Source organism: Ovis aries, chromosome 20, assembly GCF_016772045.2.
Source record: "Ovis aries strain OAR_USU_Benz2616 breed Rambouillet chromosome 20, ARS-UI_Ramb_v3.0, whole genome shotgun sequence".
NCBI classification, from domain to species: domain Eukaryota; kingdom Metazoa; phylum Chordata; class Mammalia; order Artiodactyla; family Bovidae; genus Ovis; species Ovis aries.
Genome location: NC_056073.1, coordinates 24,946,798 through 24,968,553, shown reverse-complemented (window position 1 = coordinate 24,968,553; position 21,756 = coordinate 24,946,798). Strand labels below are relative to the sequence as shown.

General features: G+C 41.0%; 1 protein-coding gene across 3 annotated transcripts; it reads right to left on the bottom strand.

Annotated features, from left to right (window-relative positions):
* Window positions 1-126: 126 nt before the first annotated feature.
* Window positions 127-21,282, bottom strand: FBXO9 (F-box protein 9). 3 transcript variants are annotated; one of them, XM_042237339.2, is made up of 13 exons: window positions 20,932-21,282; window positions 17,393-17,482; window positions 16,042-16,260; window positions 13,791-13,848; window positions 12,269-12,368; window positions 10,124-10,254; window positions 9,230-9,344; window positions 6,521-6,639; window positions 6,232-6,322; window positions 5,469-5,564; window positions 4,899-4,992; window positions 2,455-2,606; window positions 127-745 (listed from the first exon to the last, which is right to left on the bottom strand). In XM_042237339.2, the coding sequence occupies exons 1-13, from the start codon at window positions 20,932-20,934 to the stop codon at window positions 637-639; spliced, it is 1,377 nt and encodes a 458-aa protein (XP_042093273.1). In that variant the 5' UTR covers window positions 20,935-21,282; the 3' UTR covers window positions 127-636. The 3 variants fall into 3 exon arrangements, with proteins under 3 accessions (XP_042093273.1, XP_042093274.1, XP_014958251.2); XM_042237340.2 differs by having other exon boundaries at window positions 16,042-16,226; XM_015102765.4 differs by having other exon boundaries at window positions 16,042-16,197.
* Between the last annotated feature and the right edge of the window lie 474 nt (window positions 21,283-21,756).

Genomic DNA, 21,756 nt, shown 5'->3' with positions numbered 1-21,756 from the left:
CCGGTACAGACACTACAGACTGTAGCTGCCTATAAAGACTGAGATGACTCCTTTATCTGTGAGCCTTCGCTGGCTGCCTTAGGTCCGTTCATTACTCTGACGTTTGAAAAAGGCTATCCAAATACATTTTCTTGAAAGAAACCTTTTATTTATGATCTTCAATGGTCAAACAGTTTCAAACAAATTCAGAACAGGGGTTCACATTTTGAGCTTTTAGTTAAAAGACGCTACGTCATGCGTGAAATAGATGCTGATCCCACAGGGGTGCCCCCCTGAAGCGTTTCAACACTGGGCTGACCGGTCAGAAGACAGCCTATGTTATGTGACAGGAGCCTGCCCTGAGGTCTGCTTGAAAAAGGGCATGATTTAAAACCTCATGTGGTTTTTCACAACATAAGTGTCCTGAAACTTAAAATAATTTCAACTTAATTTCAAAACAAACACCCCAAGAATCAACTTTCCCTTTAAATAAAAAAAATAATCAATTTAATACTCTTCTTGAAAGAACTCCGACAATGTAAAATAAGTTCCAATTCCATATATATATATATCATATATATATACATTTATAACTTAGGTTGCTCTGTTTCTCTATATACTTTTACTCATGCAACGCGGTGGGGGCAGACGTGAGGGCTACAGCGGCCTTTCGGAGAAGGCAGTGTAGCTCCTCACCCTGGCGAACAGCAGCGGCGTGTACATCTTGTCGATTTCGAATGCTGTAACCGCAGTCTCTCCAGTAGATCTGGAAAGAGAGCCCACAGTCACTCATCACAAGGAGATTTCAGCTCATTTAAAATTCTTGTCTACATTTAGTGGGGGGGTAGTTTAATTTTAGGCATTAGCCTTTTTTTTTCATTTTTAGTTCATCTCAGTCAATTCTAAATAAAATAGGTGCATTTTGGAAAATTCAAAAAATATTAGAAAAGTGTAAAGAAAAATCACTCATTCCCACTCAGATGGGGCCTCAACCTTGATACTGAGCTTCACTGCTGAGGTCATACTTTGCTCCTTTATACATCATGACATAAAGCATTGCCTCACATCATTAAATCTTCTTCAGAAGCCATTTTTGTGGCTGCATATTTCACTGTTTGCTTTTTACCACATTTACTTAATTCCCCCTTTGCTGGAGGATTTAGTTTTCAGCGTTTGGCAACTGTAAATGATTTTGATATCTTTCATTATACCCTTTGAAAAGATTCCCAAGGAACAATTTCTAAGTCAAAGGCTCTAGATATTTTATGGTTCTTGTTAAAACGTATTTTAGAAAGAATTATAATCCTAGAAGAGAATTTAATGATTAAATATTTGCATAATCAACAGCATAATTTCAGGTTGAGGGGGAAGGAGGTGATATATTACCACAGCCTTTTATTTTTCGCCTAAAAAAAGAAAAGGAAAGAAATAAACAAAAACAGAAAATTCCAGTGACTTCATAAATATCATTTGCTTGGCTCTACTTCTGGGTTTGCTTTCTTTGGAAAGAAAAAAAAGAACTTCACAATTATTCAGAGAAGCAGAAAGAAGACAGGAGGACCAGTAGATAAGGGGGAGAAGCAAGAAAAAATGGTTTTTCTGTCAAGACCTCCCAGATGAGTGGGAAGAGTTACTCCTAAGGTGGAAACGTGACTGAGGAAGCCTTCAGCAACCTGACTGAGGTCATCAGAGAGGCTGATGGAAAGCGACCGACCTCCAACCTGCCTCTCAGAACTCTGGACTCAACTGGCACGGAATGACCCTCGGGCACACACCAATATTCTTTCAAACCTCACAACAGCTAACATCAGTATCTATGTGAACTGGAGTTTCACTTTCCTAATTCTTACATTTTACTCATTTCTGTACTGTTCCTTTCTCACACATTCTCATCTGTTCACTTGCTGTTTCACACTAGTAAATCCTAACTCACAGGATAAAAAGTTTACCATAGGAACCACTAACGGCTTTAAACAGGAACCACTAATTCGGCTTTGAAACACTGGTGATCATCTCAGCAGACTTCCTTTCCTAACTACAATTTACTTTAAAATCTGTGCATAATCCCTGGGGATAAACCGAATGGAAATAAGGTGAAAAATGATGAGGCTGAAACATGGGAGAAGAAAGAAGCTCTGGTGTTTCACAGCTGCCTTGGAAAGCCAATGCCTGAAGCCACACTTGCGCAGCTTAGTGGCCAGGCACTGACAGACTCATGGGGGCTGCTCTCAACCTCACAGGGGAGGTGCCCACCTACGTGTCCATGGACCCTTAGTGGGAGCTCTGGACACTTCACCTGGCCCACTTTTAGTTTTCTTCAGGTTGGCTGTTTCTTTGGTTTGCAGAAGATTATACTGTGGTTTTCCTTTGTGATCGAACATTAACTGTGAGGAATCAAACCCTCCCTGAGTTCTCAGCTAGACAGGAAGGGCACATGGAATCTGTACCCTTGAGGTTTTTACAGCATTCACCTACTTGTAAGTAATGTGACAAGAGTGGTGTATCCAGATGAGTTTGTTGAAGCTCTGGTGGCCACTGGAACACAGCTGTAGCCCCACGTGAAAGTTCTGATCGGCTTCTTGCACAGGGGCACGGCGAAAATACCGGTATTTATGGTCAAGTGCTTTCTGTAAGAGGGGAGATGCGTGAGCAACAGTCGGGCCTCACTTCGTGGACAGACACAGAGACGGACGGAGCTGCATCTATATGGAAATACCTGAGCAACGTGTTAAGTCACAGAGTTATCTGCACACAGGATAAACAGCTATACTGGTTATCAACTGCCAATGTGTATCAGTTCAGTTGCTCAGTTATGTCTGACTCTGTGACTCCATGGACTGCAGCATGACAGGTTTCCCTGTCCATCACCAACTCCCGGAGCTTGCTCAAACTCATATCCATCAAGTCAGTGATACTACCCAACCATCTCATCCTCTGTCATCCCCTTCTCCTCCTGCCTTCAATCTTTCCCAGCATCAGGGTCTTTTCCAGTGAGTCAATTCTTCGTATCAGGTGGCCAAAGTATTGGAGTTTCAGCTTCAGCATCAGTCCTTACAATGAATATTCAGGACTGATTTCCTTTAGGATTGAATGGTTGGCTCTCCTTGCAGTCCAAGGGACTCTCAAGAGTCTTCTCCAACACCACAGTTTAAAAGCATCAATTCTTCGGTGCTCAGCATTCCTTATGGTCCAACTCTCACATCCATACATGGCTACTGGAAAAACCATAGCTTTGACTAGACAAACCTTTGTGTATGAGTATATGTGTATAAGTGCCTGGAAATACATGAGAGTCTCTAAAAACAGAAGGCTTTTGCCTCCATCACATTATCTCAATCGAGATGACGACCTTAGGTATGACATGTAACCACACGGTAGCTGTGTGACGGTTGAGGGGATGAGGACCCAGGATGGGCAGCCCAGGGTCAGTGTCGGAGATGGGAACTCAAATCCCATCCATCTCTAGGCCTAATATTTCCTTCTACTCGAAAATAGTGGGGCAGAAAGAGCACAGAGTATGACTTATCTTTTGCAATAACAGAAAGCTAGTCTGCAGAGAAACAGATGTGACAAGGTTCACTGGAACCACACTTCTGTGAATATTGCTAAAACATAAGAATGTCGACACTACATACAGTTTCACTGTGTCATAGTCTGGAGTGAAAACTGGTCATCAGCATGGGAGTGCCTAAACTCTCTTATTAGGTAACATTTTAACAGTGGGGGCCTCACAACTCCCCAGCTCTGATCTCAAGAAACTCAAGTCCATGATCACCATGATAGTAAGAATCTCTGCCCTTCTGATTGTGGCCCCTGATTCCAGGAGCCAGAGGGAGCTGGAGAAGCCACAGCCAAGGGCCACAGGACTCACAGATGAAGGACTAACTATTCTCATTGGAAGGACCGATGCTGAAGCTGAAGCTCCAATACTTTGGCCATCTGATTCAAAGAGCTGACTCACTGGAAAAGACCCTAATGCTGGGAAAGACTGAGGGCAGGAGGAGAAGCAGGTGACAGAGGATGAGATGGTTGGATGGCATCACTGATTCAATGGACATGAGTCTGAGCAAACGCCAGGAGATAGTGAAGGACAGGGAAGCTTGTAGTCCATGGGGTCACAAAGAGCTGGACACGACTGAGCAACTGAACAAAAACAACAACTATTTCCATATGTGGTCGCTGGGAGTGGGACTCAACAAAAGACAAAACTTCGTTCAGAAACTATATTCGTTATAAGAACAAAGCAGAAATATTTATTCCAACTACCTCACAACTTCTTGGGTCCACATTGTGGTTTTTAATCAGGGTTAAAAAAATGCACATGGAGAAAAGCTGGGAAAAATCAGTCCCTTAATCTGATAAGAGAGTTTAAAATACTCTGGAATGTCATGATTCTGCCATTGTATTTGCTTGGCATTTTTTTCCTTTTGCAAGGAGGAGGAAATTATCTCACTTTAGCTTATTTCCAGTAGAAACTGAAATTCTAAAAATATCTCTGTGAAAGAATTATCCATATGAGACAATTTAGAAGGAAAATCTCCTATGATTCAAAATGAGAAAAGCCAAAAACACAGTCATATATAATCGTACTAGTTATTTCACAGGAAATCCTGGTTTTACATTTTACGTGTAAAAAACCTGGGCCAAAAAAGGAAACTTGGAGAATAAGTTGATCTGATAAAAAAAATAACCACATTTTAGAAACCTTCCAGTTCTCTTCAGAGATACGCTGTTAAGTCAACGCTCATTTTGTGTACTAGTAAAAAAGAGTACATTTCATCCTTTTTAACTGAAAATGCTTGAATGATTAAATACAACATTGTAAATCAACTACACTTTAAGAAAAAAATCTTAAGAAGACTTGAACGAGCAGGCTAAGGAAATTAAAAGAAAACCGCCGGTTCCACCTGCATACTTACTTCTTCTTTTTTCTTAGTTATCACAGCAAATACTTTGGTCTGATTGTCTGTATCTTGTGACAAGCGATAATGACCCAGTAGAATTGCATCAGTTCTAAAAGTAAAAACAAAAAACACTTTAAATCTATTTATCTGTTATTTATATTTGAGTAACTGAGAAAGTAATGGGTTAGAAGTATTCACTCAATTAGCCTGAGGACAATCAGGTACGACGTGAGTAAACCTAGTTTCCAAGGGCCCAGACTTACTGAAGGGTGCCTTTAGGGAGAGGCCCAGGGATTGGTATTTGTTGTTGTTTGGGGCGGCGGGGGGGTTGGGGGGGGCGGCGTGGCAGGGACCTACACTGTGCCGTCTGTGGGATCCTAGTTCCCTGACCAGGGATTGAACACAGGCTCTCAGCAGTGAAAACACCAAGTCCCAACCACAGGACTGCCAGGTAAGTCCCAGGATCAGTTATTTTTCACAAGTGCCCCAGATGATTGCTTCTTTAATTATCCAGTATTAAGTTACATCATCTGCAAGCTACCACCTAAAATGCGAAGCGGACAGAAAACTACAGAGAGCCACTACCTGGTATTCCTGGTTCGTAAGCGCGGAACAATGGATGGGGGCTCCTCGGGGGTGGTGAGCATCATCACATGGCCATCCGGGAAGAACCTTACGTACCTGCGGGACAAGGCAGACGCCGAACACCGCACGCGAACGTGAAACGTGTCCCTATTTCCTGGTCCCCAGACCTACTCCTGCACTGCTGTGAAACCAAAAGGGAGACACCACGGGCCAAAGGACTGGCAAACATCACTGACACGAATGTGACCCGTGAGGCCGGAAGCAGAGAAACAAAGCCTTTTATTACTTTCCTTAGAGGGAGCCATGGAACTTTTAGTGTCACTCACTGAATAGAAATAAATTGGATTAAAGATTGCTCTGTTAAAGTTCTGCATGTTTCTCCTTAAAGCACTACCTAATGTCATACAAGAGTGAGGCCCAATGCTGTCTACTCCACGGTAGTCAGCACAGCCGACTTGTTCCTCGGTGACATGGATATCTGGTGAGGATAAGCCTAAATAGCAGCCCAAGGGCTCTGAAAAGACAGAAAATAAGGAGGAGCTCCAAAATACAAAGTAATTCTAGATCTGGAGGCCAAGGGGAATTCCCTGATCTATCTTAACCTGTTGGATCTTTGACCGCAATTCCTGTTATAAACTGGATGAAAACACCGAGGGCCATTCTGTCTATAAATGCAAAAGCCACGCGAATTCAATGTCTGATAACTAATGCACTAACACTTGGAGAGAGAAAATTTTCACTCACTGAATTACTACAGCTGTACCTGTAATATTCCACTTGGTGCCAGGCTCTATAGAAACCATCAAGAGACTGCTCCCCTTGACGAATATAGGTGGTTTTACTGATATACACGCCTATAGAAAGAAACAGATTTTTTAAAAAGAACTTAATAAAAAACTTTTACCATCATGTAACACGTTTCCAGCTTTATTTTTATTGCGGTTTCCTCTAAATATGCTGATAGCACTCAGGTCTGGTATAGAAAATGAAGACTTATGTATTTATCAAAATCAGCACAATAGATCTCTGTTGCTCTAAAGAGTTCAACTTACCATCAAATCGAACACGGGGCCTTTCCAAAAACATCTCTCTCCAGGAGGTGTACGGAACAAGCTTAATACAGCTTCTGCCCCAAACTTTCAAGCAGGCCAAACGCCATATTTCAGGGTCTCTAGGGAATAAAAGCACAACATCAATATATTTAACAGGTAAGCCCTATCTGCACTCAGACAAGAGAAACATTTCTGCCAACAGGCATCTTCTTTTCAGTGGCATTGGCTGCGCACCAGCCAGGCATCGTGCTGAGCACTGGGACAGACTGATGGACAGGGCAGAGGCCCTGCCTTTTTACAGGGAAAGCAAGCAAAAACAAGAAAATGAGAGAAAAGTTTTAGGCAGTGTGTTCAGTGTGGGAAGAAACAAAGCTGGGTAAAGGACAAAGACAAGGGGCTGGGAAACACTCTCTTTTCTGGGCAGGTGTCTACAGTGACGAGGAAGGGCATTCTGGCAGACGCCACAGCAGGTGAGGCCCAAGGGCTGGAGTGTGGCCAGCGTACTCAACAAGGGGCAAGGAGGATGGTGTGGCTGTGGCAAAGTGACTGGGTGAAGTGCAGATGGCATCTGTGGAGAGGTGGTTAGGGACGGGGAGGTGGAGGTTTTGCAGGTGGCAGTGGCTGTCTGAGCGAAGAGGCCACTAGACGGTTCTAAGTACAACTGATGCTTTTAAAAGATGACTCTAGTGGTCTATGGAGAATGAGCTCAAGTGTAAGAGCGGAAGTCCAGAGACCACACCGGATGCCAATGCCATAATCCAGAGCAGGCCTAACGGTGGCTTAGCCAAAATGGTACTTAGAGAAACAGTGAAATGCTCAGCCCAGAGGTAGATTTTGAAGATGGCGCCAACCCTAATCGTAACAAGACTTTGTTACAGGATTACTGCAAAAAGCAAAGCAACGGACTTGATTCTAACACAACACAAAATAATTTTAAATTCATCTGTAACTTGAAATAAGACACAGGAACTATTTATACAGAAGCCAGACTGCAAAAAGAGACATTCCCCAAACACACACTGCAATGTACTTTTTTTTTCTAATGAGTATTTCCGCAACCAAGTTTTATCCTACCCCTGAAGATCTGTTTTAATTCCCTTTTTACAATGTTTTCTGATGTATAATTAAAAGAAAAGTTAATGGAATAACTAGAGAGCTTGACAGGTACTTGTTAAATAGAAATACACATAGGACTATCAAAAAACAAGGCCTTCAAGCAATTCAAATGTTTTACCCAAAAGACAGGACTTCAACTGAAATTAGGTTATTTTAAAACAATGCATCTGAATTTTAAGAACCAAAATTATAAAAAGTTCTAGGGATTTCTCAGTGATCCAGTGGCTAAGACTCTGAGCTCTCAATGCAGGGGGCCCAGGATCGATCCCTGGTCAGGGAACTAGATCCCACACGCCACAACCAAAGTTCCTGAGCGCCACAACTAACACCTGGCACGGCCAAATAAATAGCTAAAAAATGTTCTAGATGCTAAGGATAAAGTATATATTTTTATATAAGGCACTCGGCCCTTATAAAAGATTACCTGTCTTAAATGTTATACTCAAGTACAATTATTCTTCACATGCAAGATTTTAGAAGTATAGGATAACTTTTCCCCAGTTTTATTGAAAAATATTTGACATACATCACTGTAAAAATTTAAGGTATATAGCATGATGGTTTGATTAACATCTATTGTGAAATAAACCACCATAGGTTTAGTGAACATCCATCATCTCATAGAGCTACAGTGAAAAGAAAAGGTCTCCTGTGATCACAACTCTTAGGGTCCACTCTCTTAACAACCTTCTATCATAGAGTGATGGTAACCATAGCCACCAGGCTGTACATCACATCCCTAGTACTTACCTTCAAAGGAAGCTTGTACCTTTTAACCATCTTCCTCTAATCCCTATTCCCTCACCCCTGGTAGCCACAAATCCACAAATTCTTTTTTTCTATGTAGATTACTAGATGTAAGATCACATAGTATTTGTCTTTCTCTGTCTGACTTAATTTCACTTAACATAAAGCCTTAGAAGTCTATCCATGACCATAAATGGTAGGATTTCTCCATTTTTAAGGCTCAATAATATTCCATTGTTTATATATGTGGATCTTCTTTATCCATTCATCCATCCATGCGCACTTTGGTTGTTTCCAAGTCTTGGTTACTATAAATAATGTTTCTATGAATGAGAGGTGCAGATGCCTTTCAGAATTAGTGTTTTCATTTCCTTTTTATATATACTCAGAAGTGGAATTGCTGGCTCACATGGTAAATCTATTTTTAATTTTTTGAGGAATTTCCATACTGTTTCCCATAGTAGCTATACCAACTTACAGTCCCACCAACATCCACATTTATCTCTTGTCTTTTGAATGATGGCCATTCAAACAGGCGTGAACTTATATCTCACTATGGTTTTGATTTGCATTTCCCTAATGACTAATGATGGTGAGCAACTTTTCGTATACCTGTTGGCCATGGAATATCTTTTTTTGAAAAAACATCTAAGGTCTTTTGTCTATTTTTTAATTAGGTTCCTTGGGGATTTTTGCACCTGCTGTATGAGTTCTTTATAGGCTTTGGATATCAATCCCCATCAGATATCTGGTTTGAAAATATTTTTTCCCAGTTCACTGGTGGCTTTTTCATGGTTTTCACCACAGCCAGAGTTGCTTTAAAAAAAAAAAAAAAAAAGTAAATACCTGGCACAGATATAGAATCCTCTGCACACCTGTGACAACTGCTCTAACGATCTGAGGTCCAGGTCGCTGGACACCACCCAACGGAAGACGTACATCAGGACCTCCATCGGCAGTGCTGCAAAGGAAACCATCCTCAGTGACTCTCCTCTCCTCTCCTTCCTGTCACTTGACTGTCACATTCTCAGTGCGGATATTTTTATTCCTAAAATTTTATAAACCACCCTTCAGATTGTCTCAGAGCTGAGAAGCGTATTTAACTACCTAAAACAAATAACGGCTCCTAACATCAAGACACAAATATCTTTGTCTTTTCAATATAAAACACTCTGAAGCTACTTTCCCCTTTCCCGTGGAAGATCATTTCATTGTCAAGATATATAAAAATGCTAGAAAAAATAATCTAGTATGTATACATATGTATGAGCTGCAGTGCATATGCTAACATTAAAAAACTATTTTCATCTCCTTGAAAATTTTCAATTGTCCTCCTTTGAAAAGTTCCCATAGCTAATTAAACAGCACTCAACACATGAAAAGAAAGAGAAAAACATTCATTTTTAAACACTCAGCCTGTTTCAGGACCACTGTCCAACTTGGCTGAAGTGCCTGAAGATACCAGCATTTCTCCAGTTTTCTTAGGGCTGCCCCACTAACTCAAGATATTCACCCTCTTAGACCATCACCGTAAAGAGGACGGCATCCTCGATCAACTACACTACAAATTCCACTCTACCTCAGACCTTGAGAAGCTTGTCTACACAAATTAATTATAATTAGACTCCCCACTATCCTTGGAACTAAAGCAGCTGTATGACAGTTATCTGACCTTATAAGTTTGGAAAACTTAAATCTAAGGAAAAGTATTTCTGAGTTACAAGGAGCATGAAGTCACACCTGATATATGGGTCTGACTGCTCTCGAGTTCAGGCTGACACAGTTTCAGCACAGACTCCTGAAACGTGAGCTGCTGTTGGAAGTAGGACAGGAGGTCTGCCATCTTGCTGTCATCATCAGTATCTTCAATGCTAAGAAGAGAAGGGAGGTGAATAAACCCAGTGCCCCAGGCGATACAACACAGCTTTGAAACTGATTTTTGACAGTACTTTCAAATTTGCTTTAGAAAGAGTCATCTAAAAGCAAACTTCTTACTACTCTTCTTCAAAAATATGGTTAAAAAAAAAATGGTAAAAGTTTACCCTGCCCTGCAAAGGGATACCATACCAACTTTTTGAAGAAAAAAGCTTCAGCAATTTTAATTCCCACAGAGGAAGAATTAAAAATTTTTGGATATAGGTGTTGAGATTTAATTAATTAGTTTTATGATAAGGTAGAGATTTCATGAATTAGTAAAAAAGATAATTTCAAATGGTTTTTTAAAAATCATATGTAAATATATCCTTTTAAGTGACCATAATCCATTCTAATTGAATAAAAATAACATATACAGATGTCATCTGAGGTACTTACTTACCAGGAAGGCTTTCTAATATATGTACCTTATAACCCTTCCTTTAAACGAAAATATATAATTTTAAAAAGCAGGGTCCATGAGTAATCTATCAGCATAAACAAATGTGTAGTTAAGAGTTCTAGAAAAATATCTAGCTTTCCAGTTTTGCTGAGGGTAACATTAAAAATGATCAGACTTACAAAAAAGCTGGATGAGGATGAAGTTAGAAAACCAGGAAGGGCTTATTAAAAGACAACAAAATGGACATGTGGCTGAGGCTGGAGGGACTGCAGGGCTCTGCTACCAGCTCTTTACAAGAGGCAAAAACCCAGCAGAGGCTTGGGGCCTATTAGGTCTGATAAGAAACAACTTATTTTGAAAGAATTTTTAGAATATCTGGGTCTGTATGACAGGATATGAGAGAAAGAAATGCTGTTTTAATGTTTTAATACAGCCTTTCTTAACAGCATCTGGCATCTATTTATAAAACTGGCTAAGACCTGGGTCTAAATGACTCTCCCTAAATTTAAAGAAGGTTTAAAAAACCTTGAACAAGTCTTTTTGAGTATGAACCACCTCATGTTGTTAAATCTAATTTGGTGAACAATTATTATTAGCACCAAAGTTCAAACAGGCAACAAATGCTGACTTCAATGGGATATTTTTAATATGGCTTAGTCAAAGCTTAAGTGTTAATACTATAAGCAGTTAAAAAAGGCAGTCAGCATAAGTTATCGATAAAGGTAACTTCTTAACCGTTTCATGCCAGAGGTAACATAAGACTGACTGATATAATACCTTATTACAAAAATTCTACTTTTCTAAGTTTCTTTCATGAGCAACTTCAAAGTATTGGCTTAAAAATACGTTAATTTACTCCTTTCAGTAATTACTGCTATTATTACAAGAAAAAAGAAAGAAGAAACTCTTTCATCACCTTATTTTTGTTATATGTTTAAAATGTGCATTTCTACATTTTAATCTTAAAATTTCCCTAATTAAAAAATTTCTACAACTTTATAAACAAGTCTTCATACTAAAGCATATCTGGCCCTTGTGCTTTTAAAGAGATGTTAGTCTTAACAATATTCTATCTACAACCAAGTCTGACTAGAGTCTAGCATTTTCCTAATAAAAAACCTTTTTAAAAATGTATGGTTTCAAACAGATACAAAAGGAGAAAGACTAGTGTAATAAAACCCCGTGTACCCAATTTCAACCATTATTAACCTTTTTCAGCTTTGGCCTGATTACATTTTAATCATTTGACTTTATAGATTTCAGAAAGTTGAAACATGTCCATTAATTTATTCTTTTCAGTAATCACTGCTTTTATTAAAAGGAAAAAAAAAAAACCTCTTATTACTTTATTTTTGTTATATCTGTTTAAAATGTGCATTTCTATACTTTAATCTTAAAATTTTCCTAATTAAAAAATGTCTACAACTTTACAAACAAGTCTTCATACTAAAGACTATGAAGCTTAACAGAATTAGCACTGTCTTCTTATCACACTAAGAGTCAACAGGGCAAAGACGCTTAACTTTAACAAATTCTATATATTACTGTCTATCAAATTATATACGCACTAGCTGTTTCCAACGCCATCACCATCTGGAGACCGGGTATAAGTAATCTTGAACTCTATATCAGGTACAAGTTGCATAGCCCTACGATAAAACTTGATGGCTAAAAGAAGAAATAAAGCTAAATTAGCTATGACCATACATTTTTGTCATTTCCTTTGATTACGCTAACTGTGGTTTAATTTGGTAACTTTCTTTAGAAACAGCCAAATTCCCCTTTTCTACATGCAACATGAGCAGTGAACAAACTCATTTTCAAACCCTACTAGTTCAGAAATAGTCTTTTTCTGAAGCACTCACATTATAGAAACTTAAGATGTTGCATTTTACCCTTTTAGCCCATCTTTTTCCTCAGCCTCTCACATATTGTCAGAAGTGATTTTATATGTAGTTGTCTTTCTCTGGGCTTTGAAAATGCCACTGCTGTAGCCCCAGCAAAAACAACTTTAAGCAAACTACTTTCTGGTGTGTGGAGTTTAGGAAAATCAAATGCTTCCTCCTGAGTAGGATAAGGTTTGTTTTTTTTTTAATTTATCCTTCAACTCCATCTTCTTTTACTCCAGCTGCCTGTTATTCAGCTAAATAACTTATAAAACTTGTTTTTAAATAAATCTCCTGGCCAGGTGGTTTAGAACTAGACCAGTGAGAAATCATATAACTTGGGGCTGCAGAAGCTGATTAGTTCTTTTCCCTCAGACCAAGCCCATTCATTTCATCCACTCTGCCGTGTTCTGCCACTTGGAGTGAGTTACTGTACACTACACAGAGATAGGGCTCTCATAGGCTAATAAAGACTGAGGAGGGATGTCATCATTTGGGCCCTTTTCATATGTCAGAGTGAAAACACCACTAGAAGAAACTTGCAAATAAATGCAACAATTTTGAAAATGTTATCTGGGGGGCATTTTCCAATGACTCAAGCACTAGCATTTTTTCCATGCCCCAATTAATAGCTTTTCTATCACAAAATGAAAGCCTAATTATAAACCTAATCTGGTAAACAGCCTCATCTCTTGGTTTACTTACATATTTCTACAGACCCAACAAAACAGACAATAAAGGCTGACGGGTATTCCTTTTTGTATAATGTAAATTAAAATTGAGAAAAAATGTACACGTTCCTCAACCTGTCCTGTATATTCTCCTGCTCTGAAGAAACACTTACCTATAAAATAAGCATATCCTATTTTTCACTGAGTAACAATATTTTTAAGACTTTAATAATTAATAAATGTTAAACTCTAAATTAGAAAAGGTTATTTTACTCATTCTACCCATATGACAATGTTTCTTAGCAATATTTTTTGGAAAGAGATGGGTTACATAAAGGTACAATTTTTATTTTTCATGCCTTAAAAAAAAATCTCAAATTTAGAGACTGATGTTCTCATATATTCCAGTTTTTTAAAAAACTGGTCAGTAACAAAGAGCAAATATATCCCAGTTTTTAAAAAAACTGGTCAGTAACGAAGAGATGTTATTCAGAAATGTCATGACAAGATGACCTGGGGTCTGAATTTTTTACCTTCATAAAGAGCTCCATTTTGTTCTTCTTCTACTGCTTTTAGGAAGAGTTCTCGAGCCTATAAAAACAGTGAAACAATATTCGAAAATCTGTATTAAAAATGAGTTTGAGTGGTGTACGGATGGCCTTTTCAACAATCATGCTACAGCAGTTACATATCTACTAGCAAAACAGTGAATTTCAACCTCAACTTCACAGCTTACAGAAAAAAGTAACTCAAAAATGGATCAAGGCCTCAAAAGTAAAACTTTAAAAACCTTTAGAAAGAAAAAAACACCCGGGAGACTTGGGCGAGGAGTTCTTATACTTGACACCAAAAGCACAGTCCATAAAAGGAAAAGTTGATAAATTGAACCTCATCAAAATTAAAAACTTTTGCTCTGTGATGCTCTCTTAAGAAAATGAAAAGACAAGCTACAAAGTGAAAGAACTTACAAGCCACATATTCAACAAAGGACTTGTATTTGGCATGCATAAAGAACTCTTAAAATTCAACAGTAAAAACATGAGCAAATCTGATTAGAAAGGACAAACATTTTTTCACAGAGGGGCCTATAAAGATGGGAAAACAGCACATGAAAAGTTTTGTACATCATTAGCCATTAGGGAGACACAAGGACCTATCAGAAAGGCTAATATTAAAAAGTAATGATACCACCAAGGGTGATGGGGATGCGGAGACACTGAGTCACTCATACACGGCTGGAGGGAACATAAAACAGTGCAGAGGCCCAGGAAAACAGAGTGCAGCTTCTTTTCACCAAATAGGCACTTTCCGCAAACTCAGCAACTGCACTTACGTAGGCCAGAGAGGTGAAAACGTATGTTCATGCAAAAACCCGCACATGAATATTCATAGTGGCTCCAGGAAGAGCAGCCCCTGGCTGGAAACCCACGGGCCCCTCAACAGGTGAGGGGGTCCCTCAAAGTGGGGTATGTACATACCATGCAACACGACTGAGCAGTAACAAAGTGGCAAGCTACTGACACACACAACAACTGGGAGGGACCGCAAAGGAATTACACATTTTCTTGAGTATCATGACTATTACAGAAATAGAGGCCAGAGTAGAGGTTGCCAGGGGTTAGGAAGGGCTGTGGGGGAGGTGAGGAAGAGAGCATATAACTAAGGAGGTAGGGAAAGGGGGCCTTGTGGTGACAAAGCAGTTCTGTATCTTGATTTTGATGGTAGCTACATTAAGGGACATGTGTAATAAAAGTTGCAGAGAACTATTTACATACACTCCCACAGTCAAGTGCCTGGAAATCTGAATAAGCTCTGGATTGTACCAAGGTTCTATCTACTTCCACTAAGTCTAGCTGAGGAAGGCATCATTGTCAAGGGAGGATGGGAGGCGTGCACGAGACTCTCCTGGGTCATGAACCTGTGAGTATGTCCAAACTAAACTGAAATAAAGCAAATATGGATGTCTTTTGTTGTCACGGTAATGTTGATTATTTAATGGCAAATTTTTGTAAACGAAAACTTGGGTCTAAGGGTGTGACAATGACAGCCCCTGTGGAGTAACAGGATATAGTAATCCTCCCACATCCCTGGGCTCAGCATTCTCAGGCTCAACCATCTGCAGATCAGAAATGTTTGAAAAGAATTCCAGAAAGTTTTGAAAAGCAAGACTTGAATTTGCTGCGCACTAGCAACTATTTATGTAGCACTGACATTGTACTTGTAACTATTTACAGAGCATTTACATTGCACTGGGTATTACAAGAAAGCTAGAAAGGATTTAACATATACTAGAGGATTTACAAGCTTACACACAAACACTACACTGTATCATACAAGGAAGGTGAGCAACCAAGGACACAGAGGGACCAACGTGGTGAAATCTGAAACGGTGGGCTGTGTGTGCTTTGTGTGATCAAGTATGAGAAAGAGGTGAACCACTAGAAAGCATCTGAAATTTTCCAGGATAAGGAAGTGATCACTGCATCACTAAATTTATTCAATTCAAAATATAACCAAATACTACATTAAGGCCTTTGGGAAGGTGTTAGCATTTGTACAAAGTTTTCCTCTTTGAGGCTTCTATGAATAAATTCAAAGGAATCATCTTTTAGAGACCAGATGAATCTCAGGGGTGTATGCATTACTAAAGAGTCCCAGCAAGACTGTGTACCTGCAGCAAAGGAGGAGTAACATATCATCCAAAGACCTACAAGAAGTCCTGAGGGATGGAGGCACTGGCACACGTGTCGACATCTTTCCATGTACAACGCCCGTAACACTGACCTTTTCTTCTTTCGCCAGCTCCTGCTTTCCTCTGGTGTCCCCTGCTCTCAGCAAAGAGCCTCGCGCTGCTCTGCACGGTCGAGATTCTAAATTGCCTGAGCCTCCACCCGGGGCAAGTTCAAACATCCACTGAGCTCGGAACCTCTGGAGTTGTGCCTGGGACGGGGAGAAGGATGCCTTAGGACCTGCCGAGGAAGAGGAGCTCACCTCTGGAACAATCTGTCAATAGTCCAACATCAATGTCCACACACATACATATTCTTGGATGAGAAAACACGGTCTTTAAATTACTACCACTAAATACTTGTTATCTTCCAAGATAATTTTTGCTGAAGACTTTGAAGAAATAGTGAAAGTTTGCTAAAATAAGATTTTCTATACAGGAGAAATCTAATGGTACAGCGAAATCAAATTTTAACTGGAATTGAAAATATAAGCCATCACTTAGAGTCTAAACTTAGATGTTTTTAAGCTTTCTACTTGGAATACATCATCTCAAAATTCTGTGGGTAAGCCTCAACTCTGTAATAACCATTCTTTTTTTAAGAAATTATTTTTTTCTAAATATGCATCATTCAAAAAATTTTTTAATATAGAATAAGTGAAGCCTTCCAGTGTGGTGGGCTCTGGTGTGCTGCCTAGATACCCACCTCCACATCTGGAACTGTTGGCTATGCTACCAGAAAACAGCCCTCAGCTGTCTGCCCTGTGGTTAAGGCCTCAGCAAGACCACAACTTCTTCCCAGGTGGGCCCCACCCAAGGACTAATCAATAAAAGTGATCAGTGATTGATAAAATTCTTCTTGTGGCTGATTACCTCTTCAAATGTTTAATTAATAAATGTTTAATAGATTAATTATATATGATATATATTATAAATTAATTATACAGTTTGTCCATTAGTTGTCCATTTTCATCTCTTATGTTCTTACTAATTTTTAAGGATATTATATCTACATGAGAGATATCAACCCTCTCTCTACATGGTAAATAGTTTTTCCAGCTAATTATTTCTCTTTATATTTCTCTTGATTTTATTGCTATACCTAGGTCTCAAACTTTTAGATGGTCAAATCTGTCATTTTTTTTTTAAGGTGATGGGTGTTACTCATGCTTATGCCTTGAACACTTTAAATCCATATACTGAATGACATAGTAGCCACTGATATTCCTTTTTACAGGAAAAGAAATCCATAACATAGTTATAATTGAAGCATTTCAAAAACCAGTATGAAAATACAGCTACAGTCAATGCAAATAAGGACCTAAGAATCTTCGTAATTATGACCAACTCCTGCTTATGTATGGAAACCAACAGAATAAGAACTGAAGCACAAATGAAGAAACATACCTGCAAATCCGTCTCAGCAGGGCTTTCGTTTTCATCATCATCATCTCCTTCCCTGACAGCTTCGGAACGACAATCTTCCTCAGCTTCTGCCTAAGGAGAAGGGAAACAAACAAAGCTGAAGGACATGCAAGACACCAGTTTCCCTGGGTAACCTACACTGCCTACTGAGCTACCTGCCCAGTGAGCTACCTGCCCAGTGAAACACATAGATGTCTCTCTCTAGATAAATTCTTCACAGATGAAGAAAATGATTCCAGTTGGAAAAATCTGGTACTCTAACTTTTCAATACTGTAGAATAAACTACTTCACTGGTCTCCAGCTTAAAATGTTTGGTAGTTGGTTAAAAAGAACACTTTGTTTCAGATTTGTTTCAGAAAGTAACAGTTAGTGGCAGTACAGAGTTCAACAAACAGCTTTTGTTTCATGGATCATTTAAAAGAGGATATATAGCCCTCCAATATTTTGATCATCTGAGGCAAAGAGCCAACTCATTGGAAAAGACCCTGATGCTGGGAAAGATTGAGGGCAGAAGGAGAAGAGGGCATTAGAGGATGAGACGGCTGGATGGCATCACTGACGCAATGGACATGAACTTGGGCAAACTCCAGGAGATGGTGAAGGACAGGGAGGCCTGGCATGCTGCAGTCCATGGGGTAGCGAAGAGTCAGACACCACTGGGTGACTGCACAACAACATATAGCCCATATATGATTGTCCTTTCTTTATATAAACGGGAATGTTATTAATGTGTGAATGACTTTGTTAATATCTTAAATGTACTAGAAAAACTCATTAAAATCAAAGACATGTTAACAGTGAAGGTTTTTTATAAAGAAGACCCTTCCTTTTTTAAAAAATAAATCCAGGTTTATTATATATTGGATTGACTTAAAGTGGAATAAAGGGCTGGAATTACTGTGCCTGGCTTAGGACTTAATAGAGGCCCCAGGTCAGTATCCTTCCATTTTATCCTTTTAGTCTCTATAAACGTTTGCTAAATAAAACTGAATCCTACCTTCCACTGAAAATGAAATGCTGCCCAGGTGCAGTCTATTACCTAACACACCTCTTAGCAAATAAGACTTGCTCAACACTTTAAGTGTTCAATCCTATAAAGAAATGCCGCAATCAGGGAAGTGATCTAGAAAGTTAGTTATAAATAAAAATAATACAATCTATTTAATGTTACTCATTTCAAACACAGTACGTTTTACAGTTGACAGTTTGGGTTCTAATTTGCTCCTGGGACTAAGATGTTTGTATTAGCACCTATCTTTAAGCACAGCAACGAGATACACTTGCACTACTTCACAGCACAACACAAACAAGCCTGGCTTCCCATCTTATCTCTTGCAAGCAGAACTTACCACAGAGGGGCCTGTAAGAGGTGAACTAGTTAATATATGCTAAAGTGTTTGGCACTCTGGGAAGGCTGAGTTGGTGAAGAAATAAAGGAGAAAGGCTAGAGACTCAGATGAACTTCCAGAAAACTGGAAAATATAAGTATTGTCAAATACATTTTTTTTTTTGGTCTCTTTAAGCTGAGAACTTGCTCAGTCGTATCCAACTCTTTGCGATCCCATGGACTGTAGTCTACCAGGCTTCTCTGTCCATGGGATTTTCCAGGCAAGAGTACTAGAGTGGGTTGCCATTTCATTCTCCAGGGGATCTTTCTGACCCAGGGATCAAACCCAGGTTTCCAGCATTGCAGGCAGACACTTTACCCTCTGAGCCAGCAGGGAAGCCCCTTACTAAGAACATCACTAATGCAAATTACACAATCAAAGAGTTTGAATTTATAGATCTAACAAGTGTATTTCTCTCCCAAATAAGGGTCTGCTTTATTACTGTAAACTTTAAGGACAGCTAATGGAAGGGGACCTTAGTCCCTGGTGTATCTCAGTAATTCAGCCTCCACCTCCAACCCAACAGTCCTCCCAAACTGCCCTCAAGAGCTCCCCCTGCTCTCTCTCCTGCCACCCCTCATCCAATTTTTGCACGTTACTTCTCTCAGCATCTGGAATGCCAGTGTCCTCTTCCTCCCACTTGGCGACTGCCGCTCATCCTTCAAGACTCAGCTCAAGGACTATCCCAGTAGGAAACATTTTCTGATCCCTTTACTTGCCTCTTTTGTTTTCCCATTACACTTGTGCTGGTATCACAGCACTGAAGAATTTTGTTGAGATTTCATCTCTTTCACTAGAATTAGTGCACTGGCAACAAGATCTGGGGTCTGGCACTATGCCAAGCTGATAAGTGCTCGAAATATTGGCTGAATTAACAAATAAAATGCCATGAAAATATATAATGCATAGCTCAAGGATGAGGTAAGGAGACAGGAAATGGATAATACAGACAGCATCTTTCTTCTTCCCTGAATTGTGTTATAATAGAGCTCTAATCCACTGTGACTTTGATTTTGACAGTATGATGACAAAACAAATCAAATTTGGGGTTTTACTGCATTTTTCAACTCAAATACCACTTGAAATAAGTAGGTCTTCGGCTATCACGCAGAGATTTTCACTTTGTTTTACATAATTGAGTTTGACCTAACACCACTTTTCACCAGAGTAGCTCATGCGTTCATCATTTTACTGTTTCACAGATGGGGTTAATACCCAAAGTTAAGTGCTTAATCCTGGTCAGGGAACTCTCTCTAAAAGTTTAGAAGCAGAGTTAATTAGTGTTTTTTACTCTCCAAATTGACTTCATAAACTCATTCAACCATTCATACATTCATGAACACTTGGGTGTTTACTATAAACTAATGAGTTTGGCATCATTTCACTCTTGAAGATTCAACTTGGCCAGAGATTAGTTTCTCGCATCGACAATTTATTGGAAGCCAAAGCAAAGTAGCATGGGGCAGAGACTACCTGTGCCAGCACGCAATAGCTCCATGGAACCTGCTTTGTCAATTTCTGGAGCTTTTCTGTCTCTCCACTTGGACCACTCGGGCTTCCATGGCCCTGAAATGCGACAGAATCCCTCAAACCGCCAGCCAAAACCCTGCCCCAGGCACCGCCGCGTCCTGGGACAAGCGCGTCCTAAACTCAAGACGCCTTAAAAGGCTAGAACGGCGGCTCCCTGGGCAGGTTTTGTTTCTGGTGTTTTGCGGGGAGGGGCGGCGATCAACAAGTGTCTCCACTTGCCAAAGCTCCCTCCAGATTTCAGATACTGCGACGGCTCACCTCAATCTATGTTCGCTGCTTTTAATAAAGGCAAGAGATCGGTTCAATGTCCTCATCAGGCCGAAGAGAGGCATTTTTCTCGGCCGTCCAGGAATCCCTCTCTGCTAACCTGGAGCCCCCACCGGTGTGTGTGTGGCGGGGGGAGGGGGGGTCTCCACAGAAGTAACTCTGGGGATCCAGCAAGACTGGCACTATCCTCTCCTTCTCCCTCAGGCCAGGACCCCAGGATGGTGGTAGCCTTGCAGACCCCACCCCTCGCAGGTTCCTCCTCCCCACTTCCCTGGGGCTCCCCACAGGCCCTGGTCCTCCCGTCCGCCGCCCGCCCGAGCCCCTCGGCGCTTTACCATGCTGGCTGGCCGGCCGGCCGCGGCCGAGGGGCTTTCGGCGCCCCCTCGGCACCGCCCCCGCGAGGAGGTGCGCTGGGAGTCCGGTGTCTACTCCTGCCGTCTGCTGCAGCGGGGCTTAGCAGAGTTCTCGGTCGGAGAAGCGCACCAGGCATCGGCAGTAACTGCGGGCCCGGCGTACGGCAGCCATCTTCGCGGGGCAGAGGGCCAGATCGTGGCGCGCTGGGCGGCGGCCGGGGACTCGCGGAGCGCAGGGACGCCGGGGGCCCGCCGAGGCCAAGGACTCTGCGCGAACCGGAGTGCCGGCCCTGCTGGAAACCCCGGACGCCGCAGCGGAGCTGCTCGTCTGCTGCGGAAACCTGCGCCGGCGCGGCGAGCATGCGCACTGCCGACCCGCCGTCGCAGGGCTCCGCGGCCCCCTCGCTGCCCGGTGGAGGGTGAGGGACATTCGCTTGGTTTGCGCGCGAGGCACAGCCCGGGTTAGGTCATCGGGTCTCCGAAGGCCAAACTCGACCTAGTGTTCGGTTCAGAGAACGTATGTAAACTTGCTGCTGCTGCTGCTGCTAAGTCGCTTCAGTCGTGTCCGACTCTATGCGACCCCATAGACGGCAGTCCAGCATGCTCCCCGTCCCTGGGATTCTCCAGGCAATAAGACTGGAGGGGGTTGCCATTTCCTTCTCCAATGCGTGAAAGTGAAGTCGCTCAGTCGTGTCCGACTCTTAGCGACCCCATGGATTGTAACCCATCAGGCTCCTCCATTCATGGGATTTTCCAGGCAAGAGTACTGGAGTGGGGTGCTCAAACTTCGAGTTAAGACCCTCAGGC

Coding starts and splice junctions, on each gene's coding strand:
- FBXO9 (XM_042237339.2), bottom strand. Junction 13,849..16,041: donor AGCTGGCGAAAGAAGAAAAG/GTCAGTGTTACG, acceptor CTGTTTTTATAG/GCTCGAGAACTCTTCCTAAA. Junction 9,345..10,123: donor CAGTCAGACCCATATATCAG/GTGTGACTTCAT, acceptor TTTCCTTTGCAG/CACTGCCGATGGAGGTCCTG.